The 20,591-nt window shown below is 39.8% G+C and overlaps 1 protein-coding gene across 2 annotated transcripts in view; it reads left to right on the top strand.

The window, feature by feature from the left end:
- The window catches only part of trappc9 (trafficking protein particle complex subunit 9), a 273,450-nt gene that overhangs the window by 124,041 nt on the left and 128,818 nt on the right, over positions 1–20,591 (top strand). For both annotated transcript variants that reach the window (XM_042011968.1, XM_042011969.1), the window contains one exon: positions 18,063–18,205. In XM_042011968.1, the coding sequence (XP_041867902.1) occupies positions 18,063–18,205 (143 nt within the window). The remainder of the gene's footprint in view (positions 1–18,062; positions 18,206–20,591) is intronic.

Below are 20,591 nucleotides of genomic sequence, written 5' to 3' on the forward strand. Positions count from 1 at the left end.
GGCATAAGTACAAACAACAGTCAGGACCCGTCCCCCCACCCGAAGGCGGAGGGAGGCTACCCTTTCGTCCACCTGGGTAAACCCCAACGTCCAACCTCCCTCTAAAACAAGCTATCTCTAAAAATAACTATAAACGAACATGTCTTGACACCAGGTGAGGAAACGACATTCTTCCACACCAAGAGCCACCCCACCGATTACCACAGAGGCCGTCACCACGGGAAACCACCCAGATCCAGGTAGACCATGCCCACACCACAACAATAAGGCTGTGGTGCAGGGTGCGGTCCACCCAGACAGAGACAGTCACCGTGGCAACGACCCTGCAGTCAGAGCAGGGGTAGCTCCTGATGTGGAATGCCTCCATAAGGAAAACAGTGGAGTTGGAGGGGTGTGAGGAGTGGCATGACCAGGGAAAAGGGAACCTTCCCCTGGAAGTTGAGCCACCCCATTTCCCGGGACCTCTCCCAGGGCAGGAAGATCCAGGCCCCACCAAGTCCTGAGCCTAGAGTGTCAGCAGCCAGGGAACCCACAGCGCACCCTGAATAGCTCCCACGCACCACAATACGAAGAGAATGGAGTACCAGTAATAATAATAATAATAATAATAATAATAATAATAATAATAATAATAATGTACAAATGTATACTCTTATAAACACATATACAAACACTAATTTACACATACATTCACCTTCCCAAACATACATCTCATGACTTTTCTTTTTCCTAGCAGTTCAGTTAACCAGCTAACCAGTAAAAGTATAACTGAAAGTGCATGTCTGAAGTAAAAAAAATAAAATCTGATTGCATGATGTATGACAAATTCCAGTACAGGGTTCTGATGAGACACGAAGGCTGGGTTACGTTCACAACAGTATAGTTTTTGTTGAACCAGCAACCCCAAAATTGTTTTAGCATTTCCTATAGCAGCTAGTTGCTTTTCATACCTAACTAACCACAGTATCAATGTGTTTTAGTTCACTTAAGAAATATTAGTATTGGAGGATATTTTCTTTTTGGGCGTGCTTGATTTCCTCAGAGAGACACCAAATCTTACAGTGCTCCCACTGAGTCATCCTGACAAATCCTTAGTAACCACAGCGAGGGGGCACCTCATCCTGGCTGCTACAACAACTGCATCCTGCTCATATAATGCTAAGAGAGGACAAGCAAGCAGGGAACATCTTGTCCCCGATGACACGTTCCTGCACCGTCACAGGGATGTGGCACCGCAGGCCTCCTCTCTCTAAGTGATGGCCACACGAGCTGGTCCATTAAGAGCCTGTCCCCAGGAACATCAGACTTTGATGTATGCGTCCTCCTAATTACCATTCTTGTAAAATGCACAGCTCCGTCTGAGCTCCCAGGCATCTTTTTATTAGCTGCAGAAATCAGGAGAGCAACAGTTGGTCGACTCGATTGAGCCACAGCTACTTGGAAGTCAGGAAGATCTCTTCAGAGAGATTTCTTTGTTCAAAACTTTAGCATTTGAATCACTGCATATGTACTTACAATTGTGTATATTGCATCAGCATTGCTTCAAGCTTCCATTTATTGTAAATAAACAAAAAAATTAGAATACACAATTTAAAGAGGAGGCTACTGCATAAAGTAACTGTGCATAAAAGTGGTGGTGTATCCAAGCCTTGCAAAGGGAATTAGTAGAGGATCAATAATTTCATCATGCTTACTGGATTTGTATCCATGTGTGAAATCCTTCGAGCCAGCCCAAGCGTGGCTCCATACGCTGCTGACTGAACTGGTATCTGTCAGATCACCTTTGGCTGCGTCAGAATCGGCCACCAGGACCAGCATGCTTCATGATCCAGTACACCTGTTTCTTTGACAAGTCATTTGACTTTGTGTTTTTGTAAATCTAAGTGCAGCAATACATTTTTTTTATGTGCTTGCTCATGCATCACCATGTAATTTATCATATATCTGTCTCAGAGCATGAGGCTTTCACCTCTGCTTGTCTCATCTTCGAAGATGATTTCACACCTCTGCGGTTGGCTGGCTGCTGATATGCTATAAGAACAGCAGTGGTTCCTGGAGGTGGCGAGGGGTGCGAACTGTGGGGTCACATGAAATACCAAGCACAGAAAATGATGTGTGAGCAGCAGTCGGTCTCAATCCCGGACAGATGCAAGTCGCTCCTGACAAAATTTACTGCTGCTGTTCATTTTCTTTCCTTTCCCTGCATGACTCACAAGCTGTAATCAGATTGAACTGAACGTAAGTGAATTTGTCATCACTCAGAAAAGGAATCAAATTACTCTGGATAAAATGGCTCTTTTACCATATGAATTCACAGGAAGTGCTTTTAATGCATGAAGCAGTCACACCTGGGTTTGCATTGTGTGTAATTGCCTTTTTTTTTTGTCTAGTCCAGCATCATAGCAAGCAGAATGATGGTCTGGCTGCTGTGTTGTGCCGTACAAATTTGCTTTGCCAAGAGGAGTGTTATGGTTAAAAAGCATTTCTTGATAATTTAAATTTTATTCTTTATTTTTAAATTTGTGTCTTGCTGAATTTATATATTTATGCTGGACCTGACAAAAGGGGCAGGACGAAAAATAAAGGAGAAAGTAAATGAAAAAAAATATAGTGTCACAGCTTGGCACTTTATAGGTAAAGTGCCTACCCCCCCCCCCCGGTTTGGCCATTGGTATCGTCACAGCTGACACATAGGAGAGAAAATACTTGATTTCTAACATTTAAGCGCAAAAATCTCAAAGCAATGTTTTCTTTAGTTTTCAGCTGAGATCCAGGAACGATTAACAGCATTTGATCTGAGGACCCCAGACTCCTGCTGCTGCTGTAAGGCTTCAGTAATTTTTTTTTTTACATATAGGGGCTTGACCAAAATTCTGACCACAACTACAACATTTCAAAATTAATTATAGACTTAAAGGAGAGCTACTGTAAAGAAATCCAGATGTGAGTTAAATGAGACCTCCTGGATTTCTTTAACAGCCTGGCAGCTGCACTGTGAACCATTTATAGGCAGTGCAGAGATTCTTTGCTCAGAGAAATGAAGAGAACTGAAGTAATCTAGCTGAGATGACCTGAAATTATGGACAATTATTTACATTTTAATGAAAAATACAGCCGACCTAATTTCAGCTATATTCATAGGTTGCATAAAACAATAAGATGGTTTTACTAAAGAATCAAGAGGCTTTGGGTCAAAACCATCTGGAGTAGAAACCAACACCTCGGTTTCATCTGTATTAATGTGAAGAAAAAAGGTTTTGAATGAAGCTTTGCTGCATTAAGCTTTTATTTCAGTGTCTCTTTAAGCAGTTTGAAAACACAGTGCAATTTGTTATTAGGTCTGTCAGGTTTATGTGGCAACGATAAATAATAAAAATTCTGTAGGCATGTATAAATGTAAATGTGACAGCTATTAAAATTGGTCAGATGTTTGGAGACAACACATACAACATCATCATCATGGCAGTTGTTTGAAGCTGCTGCCTGTCACTGTACCAGGATGCCTCGCTTCTGAAGTAAGATTGTGATGACCCCAGTGTTAAAACCATCCAGGGAGTTGTGCTTTTATATCTTTGCACAAGAGGGATGCCTCCGTTTCCCTGGTTACTCTGAGCTGTTGAATGTGGATGCAGGTGGATAGGATTTGCACATACATATAGCCATTTTTTTTTTTTTTTTTTTTGTGGAACTGCATAGCCTGCATGTCCCATGCATCCTGGGGCTTTCATCATGTGCAACAGTCATGTTGATTTGGCACTGCAGCAACTGAGAAACTGAATCATAGGAATCACAACCGAGGCGACATGCTGACTGGTGCTGTTTGGCTGGTGGATCTGGTTCATGTGGTCATGGTATGGCAAGTGAATGTCATTAATGATACAAGATATAGAGGGAACACAAACCTGCCACTTTCAGGTGCCTTAAAATGCATATAATGAGGTATGTATATTAAAAAAAAATCACTGTTTTTCCCCCTACTTAGATGTGTTTGCAGGCATGGGGAAATCATAACCTTTATTTCTAAGTGATTTAGGAGTTATTTAAATTGCAGAAAGAAATATCAGATTAGAAGTCAGCTTGCACATTAAGTTTCAGAGGCTTAAAATGTATAATACCAATTCAATATCTGACTTTAAATCCCATTAACAAGCATAAAAATGAATGAATATCGATCTTGAGTTTAAGGACTGATATGAAGGATTTACAGACATCTAGCTGGAACCCTGCCCTCCACATACAGCTTAAAATTAAATGAAAAATAAGAAAAATAAAACATTTTCAAAATGACTTATTGGTTTGTTCCTTGTGCAGTATTGTGTGAAGATGTTTGAAAGGTGGGAAGAGCTTCTTACAGCATCTATGGATGTAAAATGGTTTGAATTGCAAGGGGAGCTCAGCTGGCCTGAAAAACTATTTGCAAGCTGACTGGTAATTCTTCACCTTTAGTTTATACTTTTTTTCCATAAGGTTCACTGTTGTCAGTGTTTTGTGTTTATTCATTTAATACACAAATTTCCAAACATCACAGGTGATCCATTCTGTTTCTTCCATGCAAAAATGGTTATATTCTCTGCATTTGTTCAATCCATACCTATTCACACATCTGTTAACATGGTTTACTACAGCGCATGAATTCATTGCACCTCTACGCATTATCAATAAAGGACATGTTATCATTTGGGTTTGACAAGCTTATTTTCACTGCTTTGGATTTACTGTGTCAAACACTGGTAATTTTAGGTTTTCTCTTTTTTTTCTTTCTTTCTTTAGTCATTTTTACATGTAAACTATATGGAAAGTCAGTAGTAGCGGTGTAAATGTTAACTGATTAGAAACCTGATTTTAACATTATAGCTGGAATTTCATTGGTACGTGGAATCTTGGATAGAATAAAATGTACAGTACCCTAAACTGGTTGGTGGCCAACTCTTAATGTGAACGTTGGTTGATTTAGGTTTTAGCTGCTGATCCTGAACAGGATTAGAGTACATCATTATAGTGGGTCCACACAGTAGCCATGCATGCCGGCTGTATGACAAGTGAAGGAGTCTGCAAATCATTTCAAGACCTTAGAACTAGCTGTGAAAAAGGCATGTACATCCACCATCATTGTTTGTGAGGTGACAACAAATAGTGTCTAACCCCTCGGTTCCACTAAACGTGGAAGTGACGTTAGAGCTCCATGGACCGGCTCTGCCCAGCTTTCCGCCTGGTACCCTGTCACACCAGGAGCATTTCAGAGCAGAGCGTCCCTTCCACGGATCCAGTTCACTCAGTCACACCAGGAATGCAACATCGTGCAATAGTTGATCCAATTATGGGCATTTAAAGAGAACAATAAACCAGCAAAATGTTATTTGGCCAGTCTGACTGGGTCTCACGTGCTCTTTAAAGTAGAGATGTGTGGTGTTGTACAAAATCCACCTCCACCTCCAAAATAAACGTCTCGTTGTCCATGGTTTTAGGTGTGGTTTTAAGACCCTCTTTCACCTGACGGCTACGTGCTGTGCCACATGTTATGATGTAATGTTGATGTTTCAGAGTAAAACATCAACATAAGATGGTAGTCAATGCATAATCCCACAGCTTGTATAATTTTTTTATTTCTGGATGTGGAATAAAACAACATTTTTTTACTTTTGATTGAAGCTCAAAATCTTTTTTTTTTTTATAAACGTAATAATGAGTATCACTGCTGTCTTTCTTTTACCTCAGTTCACAGTGGTAATCAGATTACCTGTCTCATGCAGTAAATTACAAGGAATTTGACTCTCAGTTGACTTTTCTTATTTTGTGACAATACTTTTGCAATTCTCCTCGTAATGCGGTAGCTTAAGCACGGCATCTCACAGCCTCCATCTTTGCTGATTTCCCATAGTTGGGCAGGTTGCTCTCCCAATAAAATTTCTCCCATCCTAATTGCCATATCAGAGACAAATCTAACAGTGAGGGGGTACAGAGCGTGACATTCTAATCTCTGAGGGTAGAAATGTCAGGACCATCATTAAATGCACTGGCTGGTGGGAAGTTCCAGATATTCATTTGCTTTTTTGGAAGTTTCGGAGGTGGTGAAGATTTTACACCACACTGAAAACTTCTCTTCTCACCGTTTTCCACTGAAAAGCAGTGTCAGCTATTTTAGTCAGCATGTGCCCTGGTTGTTACTGAGCAGTAAGAGATGCTCTAACCCCAATCAGGTGTCAGATCAACACAGACTTGTTCACATTGCCCTCACTCCTCATCATCCAGCTGTTATTGCTAAGTCATTACACAGTGGGGCCAATACGGAACATATGCACTCTTCTCAGTCCTCCGGGCCACTTTAATGAATCATTAATTCCCAACAAGCAAAGCAGAAACGTGATCATGCCAAGATTTCTGCAGCCTGTAAATCCCTTCGTGGTACCTATTGGTTGGCTAAAGCAGACAAAACGATTCAAAAGAAGATTGATGGTATACTTCAATAAACTCTGTATATAGGCAGTATTGCTGCCAGCATGTTGCATCAAGTTCAAGGCCATCACAAGATGACTATATCAAGAAGTACAGCGCCTCATGTTTCCACTCAAAAAGCCAGCAACTTAGAACCACTCACTCCTGGACTTGTCACTGTTTAAGTTGTGATTTTTGGGTGCCTGGCTGATTGGTTCAGTGATTGACACCTGAATATAAATGTGACACAGACCAGGCATTGCTCCAAATGGAAATCCTACATCTAAATGCCCTTAGGAGTTTTCTCGGTGTCCTGCAGAAGCCAGCACTACCAGGCTACTTAATAGCTCTCCTGGCGGACTTCTCCATTTTCCAAGCCACTCGACAGATGCAGCCCAAGCAGGGGTCAGGTCTCATTTTAAGGACAATTAGGCCCACAGCCTTCCAATTCATAACGTCCTCTAAGCACACAGTGACCCTTTATCTACCTACTATTCCACCACCTGTCCCAGTTAAATGGGATATCCTGAAAATGAAAAGAGGCAGGATCTGTGAGTACTTAAAAGAAACAAATTCCTGAAGTGTAAATGATGCAGTACAACAGCTTCTTCAGTTGTGAATATTCACCTCATTTTGTAGCAGCCGCTTTTAGAAAGGGGTGAGCGATTAAACTCCATCCCTCTTTTCTGTGGTGTGTACAGTTCTTTAGACCTGTGGTGCAGCTTTGCACCATCATACAACTGTATTTTGAATACAAATAGGCAGGGCTCTAAACAAGCACCAACCCACCAAATGCAGGTTGAAATGTAAATTGACAGTCACTGTGGGATTTGAGGAATTACCGATGTGTTTTTGTAGCGAACAAGAAGCGGTGACTCTTGTCATGGAGAACTAAATCTTCAGCCCCGCCTGCTTAAGGCAGGAGCTGAACCTTAGTTTGATGCAAGTCTGCCAACGTGTTGGGAAAGAGTTAAGAAATGAGTGAAAACTGAAGAACAAGCAGCATCTGGCTGCATTTCGGTGATACTGGAAACTGAAAAGCTGAGTTCAGATCTTGTGAGGTGAAAGTCTATCACTTTAGTTTAGAGACTTTGGCCTCATTCGTTCTTTTTTCCCTGTGGTTTTGTGTTCAGTTGTCCAGTGTTGGGAGAGTTCATTTTCTACATGAACTAGTTCAAAGTTCATTTCACACATTTAAAAATGATATAGTTCAGTTCATAATTCAAGAACTAAGTTCACAGTTCTAAAAATGAACTACTTCATAGTTCTTTTTTCAAAATATGTTGCTGCAGAATACTGACATTTTCTTATTGTTGCCACCCATTCAGTCCACACTGATAGCCAGCCGCAGCTTTCACCCTACAGGATATTCTCCAATAATAATAAAAATAATAATAAAATAAAATAAATGAGGAAAAACTTGATGCTTGAATGATCTTTTTTAATTAGGAATGAAATAATTTGAGGTAGGAACCAGGCTGAGGTAAGAAACAAAGGAAATTCTTCAAAGTGCAACATTTAAAGTGCAAAACATTTAAACATTTATCTTTTCAATAAGTCACATTTTAATTTCTTTGTTAATGCCCCCCCCCCCCCCCCCCCCCCCCAAAAGAAAAACTGAAGTCCTTAAACTTGGGTCATAACAGTACAATATATCAAAAAAGAAAAAAAAAACAAAACCAAACAAATAACTTAAAAAGTCTTAGTCAGAGTCCAAGGCCATGGACATAAATAACTAAAATAAGAATAATAATAATTAATGGAAAAAGTCCACAGTGTGCAGGGCCATGGACAGTATTACTTTCTGTCCAGCCTGAAAACCTCTTATCTGAATGAAGATCCTCTGGTCAATGGTCACCGTGGTCTCTCCCTGCTGGATCTGCTGTTTCTTGCTTCCTGTAAAAACAAGATATGCTCGGCTATTTTTATGCAGCTCACTTTCCCAAACCAACACACTCAACTCCATTGGCAACACACTGTACTTCTATAGCCAATAAACAGGACACAACAACATTTAATATATCTTTAAATCTTTTTGTTGGTATTTAAGATCAGCTGCTTCTCAAAGTTGGTATCTCCCGACCGGTTTCTCCAGGGCCTAAATGAGATGAAACAAGAAATTTTAACATCATGACTATTGTGGCAAAAGTGGTAACAGCTTATCTGTATTACAGGAATTGTGAACTGAGGCAATCACTTAAATAATTTCACCAAATTTCTACATTGAAAACCACAATTACTTTTAGCTGCATAAGCATTAGAATAATATAATGACAACAGAACCATGATTGAGGCTGGGCATTTACTGTACTTTTACCAGTTCATATTATTATGGAATATAAACACAGTTCGTCTTACCTGAATATCAGAGCACCGATGCTGAAGAGCCTCTCTACTGGAGCGCTTGAGGGCAGTGCGGTGTTGTGTTTTATGAACAGCCTTTTGAGCTTTGAAAACTGCATGTATTCATCAAACCCATCTGTGGCTGGGGCATCCAAATAGGAGTCCACTTCAGTTTTTTGCGAAAGCTGAGGTTGTCTGTTAAATCTGAAGATTGAAGCTGCAGGATCTTATTGTCCATTTCACCACTGGACTGGGCTTGACCTGAGTCTCTTGCAGGTGAGGGTTTTAAATTCTCTTTTCAGCATCAATCTGTACTGCACACGTTTCTCCTCATCTTGGACCCTGTCTAGCTTGAATCTTGGCATCAGCATAGCGGAGAGTCTGTACTCCCTCTTCCCCAGAAGACATGCCAGCCTTGTGCTCAGTGACTGCGAGATGCTCTCTATATAATGAGACCTTATGCATCAGTGGGCTTCATGCTCTCATCCAACAGGTCATTCATATGACATTGCAGTTGCACAATGGTTAGAGCCAGATAACCAAGAAAGATGTTCTTCTCTGCTTGGAGGATGTTTAGTGGAAGTGCTAAAGGCCACATTACATCCACAAACTTGTGTATGAAGTTGATTTCATGTTGAGAGAATCGACGACAGCCAAACTCGTCGCTCACAGTGGGTAGAATCAGCTCATCATGAAGGGGAGTGCCATCATTTGCAGGGGTGACCTCAACCACATTTATTTCTGCCTTGGTAGTTAGTGTTGCTCTGCGAGACAGTTGCACTATGGCAAGAAACACAGAGTTCCATCTTGTGTCATTTGGCACAACAAAGCCAATCCCACGCTTTTCCTCCACAGTATTAGAAGCCTTTGGACTTAGCTTAACCCAGTTCCACAGAGCAGACGCTTTTGAAAAAACAGCCCTCGACATTGTTTTGTAGCATGGTTTAGTTACCTTTTCTGTATCTTTGGCCACTAGATTGAAAGTGTGAGCCATACACCTCCTATGAGGGGGGCAGAGAGGGATGATCTAGATTTGAGAGACTGAGGGTCCGATCATCTACATCAGAGCTATCACTGGCAACAGCAAAGGCTGACTCTGGAACACTGTCATCTTCACTTTTAGTTTCATCAAAGTGGCACACAGTCTCTAGCTCTAGCTAAATGAAGGCAGGAATCTAAACAAAGTAAGTGACATGTAAGGTCCATTTGTGCTTTTTTTTAAGTATGTAAACAGGTACGCATGTCCATTTTTAACATCACTGCCCTCATCCTGTCATGCATCCCTTATGTTGGTATGGTTGTTAACCAAAATATCCACCAGAGGGCAGGACAGAGTTCACCTCTGAGTTCTGACATCAGTTTAAGAAAACAACTAACATGTTGAAGGTGGACGAGATCATGATAACGTACATTATGTCTCAGAATGAGACATAAGAAGAAGCGACTCAATAGATGATGGTGGTCTGTGCTGCCATTACATACATCGGGACTCCATCTTCATTGTTCCTTTCACTGTCCCCAGGGTTTCCAGTGCTACCACTTTGTTTGCTTTGTCAGGGTATGCATCTGCAAGGGCTCCGAAAACTGGCTAAATTACAGATGTAAATGACACAGAAGAGGCTCTTATTGCTCTGTATCTGTCTTAATGAAGAACAGGGGTGTCCACCTCTGGTACTCGAGGGCTGCCGTCCTACATGTTTTATATGTTTCCCAGCTCCAACACATCTGATTCAAATTAAATGGCCTCAACAGCTTGTTGTCAAGTGCTTCCCAAGCTTGTTGACCCATTAATCTGTTTCAGGTGTGTGCAGCAGGAAACTTCTAAGACCTGCAGGACAGCGACACTCGAGGACTGACTTTGGACTCTTGTGTCATAGACCATAAATGAGCCTGTAGAAGAAAAACCTAAGACGTGGCAGTGGTTGGACGATGTAATTAACGAGGCTGGTTATTAAGTTACTTTGTTCTTTGCTGGAAAAAAGAACACTGAGACAGTACATGAAGAACTTTTGATCCAATTGAATGTCTAGTCAGAATAAAAATGCTTGATACAAACAAGGGGTTTGGCATAATGAGTTTCATGGTACATTTGAAAAATGGTGGCAGCAAACAGAACGAGACTGTGGTGGATACAACGTTTTTGTTAGAAACTAAAAGAATTAAGAATTACTGAACATTTCAATGGTCAAAAGGTTAAAAAAAGAAAACCCTTCTTCCAAACAAGTACGCATTTTGCATGCCAAAAGTATATCATATCGTATAAAATCGGCCTATAATACAAATACAACCGATCGGATCACTTTATCTAGTGTCTATGTAAACATGTCAGCTGGAATCTCCGATCAGATTGACTTCAATCAGCTAGATTAAATATTTGCCATGTAAACTTATCGTGAGTGCCTCTAAAATACATCTTGGTCATTTCACTCACAATGTAACCTTCCTAGCAAAAAAGGCTATTTGTATGGACCCTGAGACTTTGTCTTGTTGCCATCAGAGCTGGTATTTAACTGCACAAGTTTGTACAATTTTTAGAGCTCCTATGTCACTGCCTGGCTGTCATTGTCATGCTTTATCTTTGTATTCCTGTAAGATGTGGTTGTGCCATAATCGTCTCAGCAAGATATGTCAGGATCTTTATCTCAGTGCCATAGCATTCAAAAAGCCTTCAGCATGTTTGCCTTTTTCTCTTTCTTTTGTTCTTTTTTTTTGTAACCTTTCACATGTGGGAGTGAGAATACTCTGCATGCCATTCACAGTGGACCTCTATTGTCAAACAGGCTGTGTCTCTGAATGAAGGTGATGGAGTCCTCCGAGGCTTTGTGGTGGTAAAAAAAATGTTTTGAGTTGTGTCAGGGAACGGTTTTTAAAAGGAAGACAGACTGAAATGATAAATGGTTTTAATAACAATGACAAAACAGGGCCCAAGGGTACCGTCTTTGAGAAGAAAGAAAATAAAATTAACCTTTGTGCACTTGTAATAAGGGATAAAAAAAATAAAAGCAAACCAGGTTTTTAATAAATGTAGTCTCTCCAATGCAACCAGTGATTCACTCTGTGTTTGGTGGATGTTTGTGAAACCTGTTCACTGTTCTGCGTGTCAGAAAGCAGCAGATACCACACTCTAGGTATGAAGGTCAGTTCAGTTCAATACTCGCCGTCCAATAATGAGAAATTCTCTAGAAGTTTTTAACCAAAGGGGCTCCGTCTCTCTCACCAGATCTCTGGTTTTTCTGCTCTAGCAAAAAGCCTGATCTATGGGTATGGTCAAAATTAGATTACACTTTTGCTTTAAGTTAATAACCATTCCTGATTATAAGCATCATGAAACTACATTGCTTAGTCTTAGAGGGAGACTAACAAATACAAACAATACACATTTAAGTCAGAAAAATATGCAGCTGCAAAGACATTTTAGTGTGAACGAGAAAGCTCACTTCTGTTTCTCTGTACAGCTAGCTCACCTGATGCTAATGCCTTTAGCATAGATCTTAGGAATTTAAAATGGCACAAGCTAGCATAGCTGCTAGCAGATTTTTCCATGTGAGACATCCGCTCACTAGCGCAAAGGAAATGAATGGGCAAAAACTTTCTGCCGATCCTTTACTTTCAAGCTGTAAGAATGTCTGCGCAATGACGGCTCCAGGAAAGTACAAAATAAGGACTTTCTGTCCAGTACATAATGAATGTCACTCTGCAATCAAAACATATTTTTAAGATCAGAAAGCTACATAGTGCTACTTCAAAAGAATCTTTAAAAAATGCTATATGTATGATTTATTGCCATGTAATATAGCAAAATGATTGTAGTGCAAAACGTATCCACGGGAGGACAAAAGACATCATCAGATCAGTATCAGATTGCCTAAAACGAGGTTTTGGGCACAGTTGTGACAATGCTAAAATTTCAAACTTAATACCGGTACTAAGGGTGGTGTTTGATACTATTTTCGATACTATAATTATTTTCTGACTTCTGACTATTGAATCAGTCTTTGCACCACAAAAAAAAAACAAAAAAACAAAAAACAACCGAAACAATACAATAAAAATATATTTAAACATATAAAACAGACATTAACATTGTTAAAGAAATCTATTATTTTACAGCTCTGTTAGCTCGTGCTAACACACAATTTACTCACTATAGTGCAAAAAATATAAAACTAAACCAAAATCTTCAACCAAATGTTAGTGTCCTTGTTTATATGCAGTAAGTGACCTTTTCTTCACAATACTCGAGAACCGATCGAGTAAAGCTAGGTACACACATAAAGATAATAAGGCTGTTTTTGTCCTAATTTGCCTCTTCCTGACCAAAGCACGGCAAACACACGATTATCTTGAGTCTTATAAGATTTTCCTATAAAATTGTCATTTGGTCTGAGGTGTGTTCAGAGCTAATTAAATATGTTCAATATTTACGACCGAAAATCTTCACGTGTGTGTGGAAAACCGGCGACTCCTGAGTTGTGACTGTGTGGATTTTGACGTGGAACGGAATGTAGCCAATCAGAGAGCGAGCTGACTGGTGAGCGACGAAGGATTTGTTTTTTTTTTTTCAGTTCTGGATTTTTCTGGTAACAATAGTCCCAACACCACCATCATTACCTCGTCTTGTATATCCTCTTCTATGATGGGTGTTGTGTTTTCCGGTTGTTGCCATGGTTGTTCTTCTTTTTTTTTTTGTTGTCAGATCACGTTTGGGCACATTTCTGGCTCGGAGGACTGGGTTCTAGATCAGTTGACATTATCAGTGATGACATTATCGGAGCACACCACAGAAAGTATGATCAAAACTGTTAAATGCCTGATTTTTTATCTTCATGTATGAAGCCTCGAACAGATAAAAATGTCATCAGATTTAAAAAATCCTTATGTGTGTACCAGGCTTTACCAATCGCACAAACAAACTAACGGACAGCAAATTGCTAGTCATTTTTTTTCTTTAAAAAAGAAAGTTGCTCGAGAGGTTAAAAACTCACTAAATATATTGACAAATTTTCCAAGGTGACAACACTGCTTAGCTGCAGCAACAACTTCTTCTTCTTGTTATTTCGTTGGCGGTAGGCACACAGTGATTTTGTGCATTACCGATCCCAACTGAAAAGGAGTGTGGACCAAAATGTCAGATGCAACGACTGAGTGGTTGTGTGAAATATCAAATGTGTCATTCTGCGGCCATCCTATAAATGTAAGACTAGAAATCTTTTCAGAATCTTCAAAAATATGGAGGATAAAGTGGGTTTTTTGTGGATTTTGTTCACCATTGACAAGCCACGTTTATACCCTCAATCAGCTTTTCTATCAGAGATAATTTTGGTTTTCTATATGGCATGAGTAATAACACAAACACAGATGTCTGAAGGGCCATAGTTGAGTGCATCTGCTGAGGAGACTGAGGTCCTTCGGAGTCTGCAGGAATTTTGTGATTCCATCGTAGCCTCCGCCCTCTTCTATGGAGTGGACTGCTGGGGGCGCGGTTGCACCAACAGGGACACGAGCAGGATTGACAAACTGGTACGGAGGTCAAGTTCGGTGCTGGGATGTCCTCGGAGCATGTGGTGGTGGTGGGCAAGAGGACGATGTTTGCAAAGCTGACATCTATCATGGACACCCCCCATCACCCTCTACATGAGAGAGTGGGTACCCCAAGCAGCTCCTTCAGTCAGAGGCTGTGTCCGAATGTGCACCCTACTCCCTACATAGTGCCCTATATAGGGGTCACGCCATTTCGTAGGGGTGTCCGAATGTCCAGAGAGAAAAAAGTAGGGCACTCAAAATGACCCACAATGCATCTTGAAAAGTAGTGAGCATCGATGGTCACTAGACGGGCCAATATAGACCACAATGCATTGCGGGCAGAAGCTCAACATGCCGCAAGGAGGCGAAAAAATTGAGCTGTGCGAAATTACCTTTAAGCAAACAAACAAAAAATAAAATACAACATAGGGAATAAAAATAAAAATATTTATACACAACTTTGGATTGGATTTGGAATGACATCTTGACGCGGGTTGTGGTTGCCGTGGTGATGGCGGTAGTCACGTGATTTGCGGCGACGAAAAAAATAGGCAGCTTCGTGTCCGAATCGCCAAGAGAATGAGTGCACTATGTAGTGTGCTATATAGTGCAGCCCTATGTAGTGAACGAGGGGTTAGGTAATAGGGTGGACATTCGGACACAGCCAGAGACTAAAACATCCTCGCTGCAGGAAGGAGCATTTTTGTAGATCATTCATTAGTAATAAGCAAATTTACCTGTTGTGGGATTATCTTATCTTATCTTATCTTATCTTCTCTTATCTCAGTTTAATTTTTCTTTAATTTAAAGTTAATTGATTCTTTCTTTTTGTATCATCAGGGTAAAATGGTGTCATACTTTAATCCAGGCTTTCCTATAACTCACGCTGGTTGTGTGTTTGTGAAGGTGGTACGTGTGTGGTCAGATGGTGTGTTGCTACTTGCTTACTCCCAGCAGAGCCAGCTCATTACTGCATCTATTTTTAGCCCATTGTCATTGAAACGGGGCCTTGAGGGGAGCAAAAGCACAGAGGTAGAGGATCGAAAGAGGCTCATTGCTTAACTTTGGTCTGAAAAGAGAAGCGGGGGTACCCAGCTGGTGTTTGACAGTGTTGGTGTAGCAGTCCCTGTTCCTGAAGAGGGTCATGATCAGACTTTTAGTTCCCTATGGGCAGGTTTAAGATCACACAGCTGCATTTATCTCAGCATCTGTCCTCTCAGAAGAAAAATGAGTTCTGTGTTCTTTTTTTTTTTTCTTTTAATGGTTGCTCTCCCTGTCTTAAAAATACTAACCATTAATTTTATTTATGTGTTACTGCACATAAAAATAACACACTGGCTGCATGATGCAACATGCCACCCCTGACTTGACTTAAGGCTTTTTCTTTAACAGTGGAGAAGAACTAGAAGTCAGGAAATACATTGTTACAGAGAAAACACATTAATGGATATTACTTTCAGACAACGTATTTGCTCAAAAAATCCGAGACCACCACATCAAACGAGGCTCATATCAGCGTGCTGTTCCTTTCATTGTTTTGCCAGCATGTCATGACTTTGTTTTTCAGTTCCTCACGAGGCAGCTGTTGCTCCTCCAAGCATATTGATTTTACTGCTTTCACCATTTCTAATAGCAACTGCAAAGGTCCATCCTTTGCATGCTTAATTTAGTTTGGGTGGGGGTGGGGAGGTTATTGGGAGTTCATCTACCAATGGTATGAGAGGACTATAGTTTTGCTCTCAATTAAACATTACAAACCAATCAGATGTTGCGCAGAGTTTGGAAAATGACTGGTTGATAAATCCATTTGCATCTTAAAGGCACACTATGGAACAGACAGTCTTATCTTGACTCCTATTTCTTGTTCTGTCTTTTTATTTTTCATTTCCTCTATTCCTCCAATAATGTCTTCTTGCGTTTCTTTGTTATATCATCCCCCCCCCTTAATTGATTATTAAGGAAATGATCAATTCCTCTGCTATAGTGTGAGAAGTTTTAAACCAGGAAACTGCAAACTAAGTCAGGTGAGTTGAGCATTTGATGAGACGTATGCTGCTTTAGTAAAACAATCCTGCTATTTACAACAGTTTAGTCATTTATTTCTAAAGTAGTCAACAGGCTTTTTTTTGTGTTCTGAATAGGAAATCCCCAAGTGGTGGTGTAACACATATAACATACAACATACAGCTGTGGTAATATACAACACAAACTTCATTACCCACTGTGGACCATTACCATTACTTGGCCATTACCTGTTCAAGCCCAGGAAAAACCATGCCTTATAATTTTATTTTATTTTCTTTTGTAGTCTGTTGTTAGTTCATCATTTACCCATTGGTACTTTCACAGATTTATCCACATTTTGTTAGCAGTGCAAAAACTATGAGTTTTATTTAGCCTAGCTACCCCCCCACCCCATTTGTGATTTACACAATGCATATAAGGCTCATTTTATTTATTTAGGCTATATATTGTTTACATCTAGACCAGCAAACGGCCTCTAGGTACCTCTACAGCCACTGTCCAGCAGGTTTTAGATGTTTACCTTTTGCAACACACCCTTTATGTCAGCTTAATTAGTCAAAATTTTGATACGAAAGTATCTGATTGTAATGTTTTTTTTAAAAAAAATATATCTCTTTTTAATCTCTCCAAGCCAAATAAGTTCATTGAGTTGACTAGATATGAGTAAAAAAAAGTTAGAATAGATTCTTGTTTATCTTCAACCATATCAGGCCAGGATGCAGAGACATTTCAGTTGGGTTCTGGAGCCAGGTGAAAACTTAAAAAAAAAGTTCAAAATCATCTACTCAGCTTTTATAGTGTCAAATTCCAGAAAGTTTCTGACTTATTTTGTTGCTAAAGGTAAGAAACCAGAGGTTCATTCTCTGGAGAAGAATGTCTGGATAAAGTGCTGTTGTTATAAAATTAAATCTTATTAGCTGTTGTGATAGTTTTGTGTGGAAGTGTTGTGCTGCCAAGCATTATTTAGCAAAGTTTTTGGAAAAATACATAATCAAGGTACAGATATGGGTACTAATATGAAAATTAATCAAGAGTATGAATGAAGCCATGCAGTCAAAACTAAGTAAATATTGAATAAAAGACTTTGTTTTACAATGATAAAAAATTACCCTGGTGTTGCTTACCCCTCTTTGCTCTCAGTACGCTGTGCTTCTGTCATTATGTTGTAATAGGCCTGTCTTCAGCCAGCAGGTTCAGAGTCACTCCACTTTGGCTCCCAGCCCCAGCAAAAAGGGGATGAAGAGTGAATATAATCAGGGAATAGGTGAATTTTTTTCTGGAAAGGCAGAGCCAGTTCCCCTATCAGCAATATGTGAGAGATGATATATACTGGACCTTGGATGGTCCCTTTATCCAGTTTCAGCCCCATTGCCTGAGTCAGCTAGTGTTCCCCACCATAAACTGCCTCTTTTAATTTCTTCATCATTTGCCAACAGCCCAACCCCCCCCCCCCCCCCCACCCCCCTCCTTTTTTTTTTTTTTTTTTTTTTTACTTTCAGATCCCTCCATGTCCCCCAACATCTCTCTTCCCTCACAGCAAATCTCACCTATTTCACCCAATTAGTATGTAACACTTCGGTTGTGAATCACCTGGTTTACATGAGTGTATTTTCATTAGACAGAACAAAAGCTGTCATGTGGTGCTTTTATTATTTCTTTCTGATACAACAAATTAAACCCATAGCAGACCTCCAAACCGTCCTGACTTAACTTTATTTTCCTCTTTTGCTTTTTTACAGACTCTGGAGGCAGTACTGAACTTCAAATACTCCGGGGGTGCAGGCAAAGTAGAGGGCTACTACAGGGAGTTGTCTCTGGGTGTCCGTGTTGACGTGGAGCCTTCAGTGTTTTTCACTAGAGTTAGCACCCTACCTGCCACCAGGTAACACTCAAACTCAAGCTACATTTTCTGCATTATACTGCGTGTACACAGTATTAGAAAAACAGGTTCTCCTTTAACAAAGTCTTGTGGCCCAGTGGCCTTCCTCAAGGAGACAAACCTTATAAGTTCAAGTTGTCTTTATAGTGGAATTCCACCAACAAGAATTATACACTTGTAAGGGTAATCTGTAACAGCAAACCTCTCGTAGGAAATATGGAAAAAAGTGCAGAGACCTATAAAAATGTATACATATATACGCCAGGAGATGGAATTACTTAAAATTATAAGATAGGATACCAAATGATAGAATAGGATACAATTAACCCACATCATCTCCACACTAATTGTGATGGACCAAGCTATGAAGAACGGCCACGTACAGTTTTAAAGATCAAAAAAAGGGTTTTTATTTTAACACAAAAAAGTAATCCAAACAGTTTACAAAAAAACGAGTAACTGGGCCCATAAAAGAGGTCAGCATAACAGAACTCTTCTTTAATAACTAGTGGCAAACATAACTCAAACCAAGCAAAAAAATTAAACAAACTGATCTAACAAATGAGACCCAAGGTAAAACAGACACAAAAGAGTGATAGATCAAAACCTAACTAAGCTAAGAAAGGAAATATTTATTCATATTCATATCCTATATGAAAACAAAACAAAATATACGCTTGTTTGTGTATGGTGCTTATTGCAGGTTAGCACTTAGTGTGACTGTAAACACAGCCATCAATTTAATACTCAACAACAATACATCATTAATAGTAACGTCACTGGACAATTAAAAACAAAACAAAGCAAAAAACAATTGAACCAATCCATAACTGTTTTCCCAGAAATAATTACTAAAAAACAAAAATAGAAAAAATGAGTGAGCTGTTACTTCTCACTCTGGACTGGATATTTACTAATGTAACTTAAAAAAAACAGCAAGCTTATCTTTAAATATGTTTGCTTTGCCTATCAGATTTTCTTATTGAGAGAGGTTCCATCACAGGTGGAGAACTCCTATTGGTGGACATCCATTAAGGACATCTTTAACTTATTACTAATAAAAATTAATTTGATATGTTTTAGTGCTTTCCAAGGCACTGCTTTACATCCATTATTTATTTAAACCAAATTTATACTTGGTGATGGTAAGTGACTTGTAGATATGTAGATAGAAACAGCAGTTGATCAGTGCCAATGAATTTCCACTTCCACCCCATTAAGTCTGTTTGACTCCCTGGGGAAGCCCAGTGGGGCTCATACACAAACATTATCTGTTGGTCCATAAACTTATGAGTTGGAATAGTAATAATATTTTCCTTGGCAAAGACTTCAAAAGATGTAGACTTTATCCAGTGCACTGCTGTTATTTACTGTAACAAGGACAACTGTGTGGCTTCTTCTAAGCTCTTCAGTTTTCAGGACATAACTATCAAGTTCCTATAAATCTAAAATTCAGGGATCTGTAACTGTCACATTTGTTTGGCCATCCAACTGTAGGAAGATTAATCATATCTCAGTATCATCTTAATATCTGCTTGTGTGGGTTTGTTTGTGTAGCTGTACTGCATATAACGCTAATTTAGTGTGGCTTTGAAATGTATATCATGGTGACTGTTCCTTCATAAGCTTTGGAGACTCCATGAATGGACTGTACCATGAATGGACTGTACCATGAATGGACTGTATAAATTTAGATGGAGATGGCATTTTTACGAGCTTCTGGTTAGGTACATGCTGTAACTGACTGCGCTGAAAAAGCAGTCAGATGGCGTTTAACTCACGTCGACTTGCTTAATATATGTTGCCCCTGCTGCTTCCTTTTGGTTGCAAGCTTCCAGGTGAGTCTTCAAATTTGATGTTGCTGTAGAATAATTGTATAACATCAAAAATCAGCCAGAAACCTTTGCTTGTCGCTTCACAATATATACCATATGCAATGCAAATTATGTTCAAACTTCATTTCTTAGATTATTTGTTATATTGATCTTGGGACAACTTTGGTTTCTAGTTTCCGGTATCTTAGTAGAAACTTGGCAAACATAGCTGGGTGTCACCCTTCAGCAAATTGGACCCACAAAAGATCACAGACCTCAGGATTAGATGAATAAGATTTTATTGTGCACAGGAAGATGTCTCAAGATTGTTATATCTGGTCCTTGCCAGTAGGCTCATCTGTGGATGTGAGAGAACAGAGTTTGAGAACTGAACGAACGTAGGGCAATGTCCCTGGTATATAAACAACGTACCAGCAGAAGTGAAATGATCCTGATCTGGAATCTCCTCTGGGAAGCTGCTCGCAACTGCTGAACAGAAGATTACTGTAAGGAGATAGAGCACAGAGTTATTCTGATTCAGGCAGGGCACTCCAAGAGGTCCAGTTTTTCCTTCT

This window comes from Melanotaenia boesemani, chromosome 17 (assembly GCF_017639745.1).
Source record: "Melanotaenia boesemani isolate fMelBoe1 chromosome 17, fMelBoe1.pri, whole genome shotgun sequence".
Lineage (NCBI taxonomy): Eukaryota > Metazoa > Chordata > Actinopteri > Atheriniformes > Melanotaeniidae > Melanotaenia > Melanotaenia boesemani.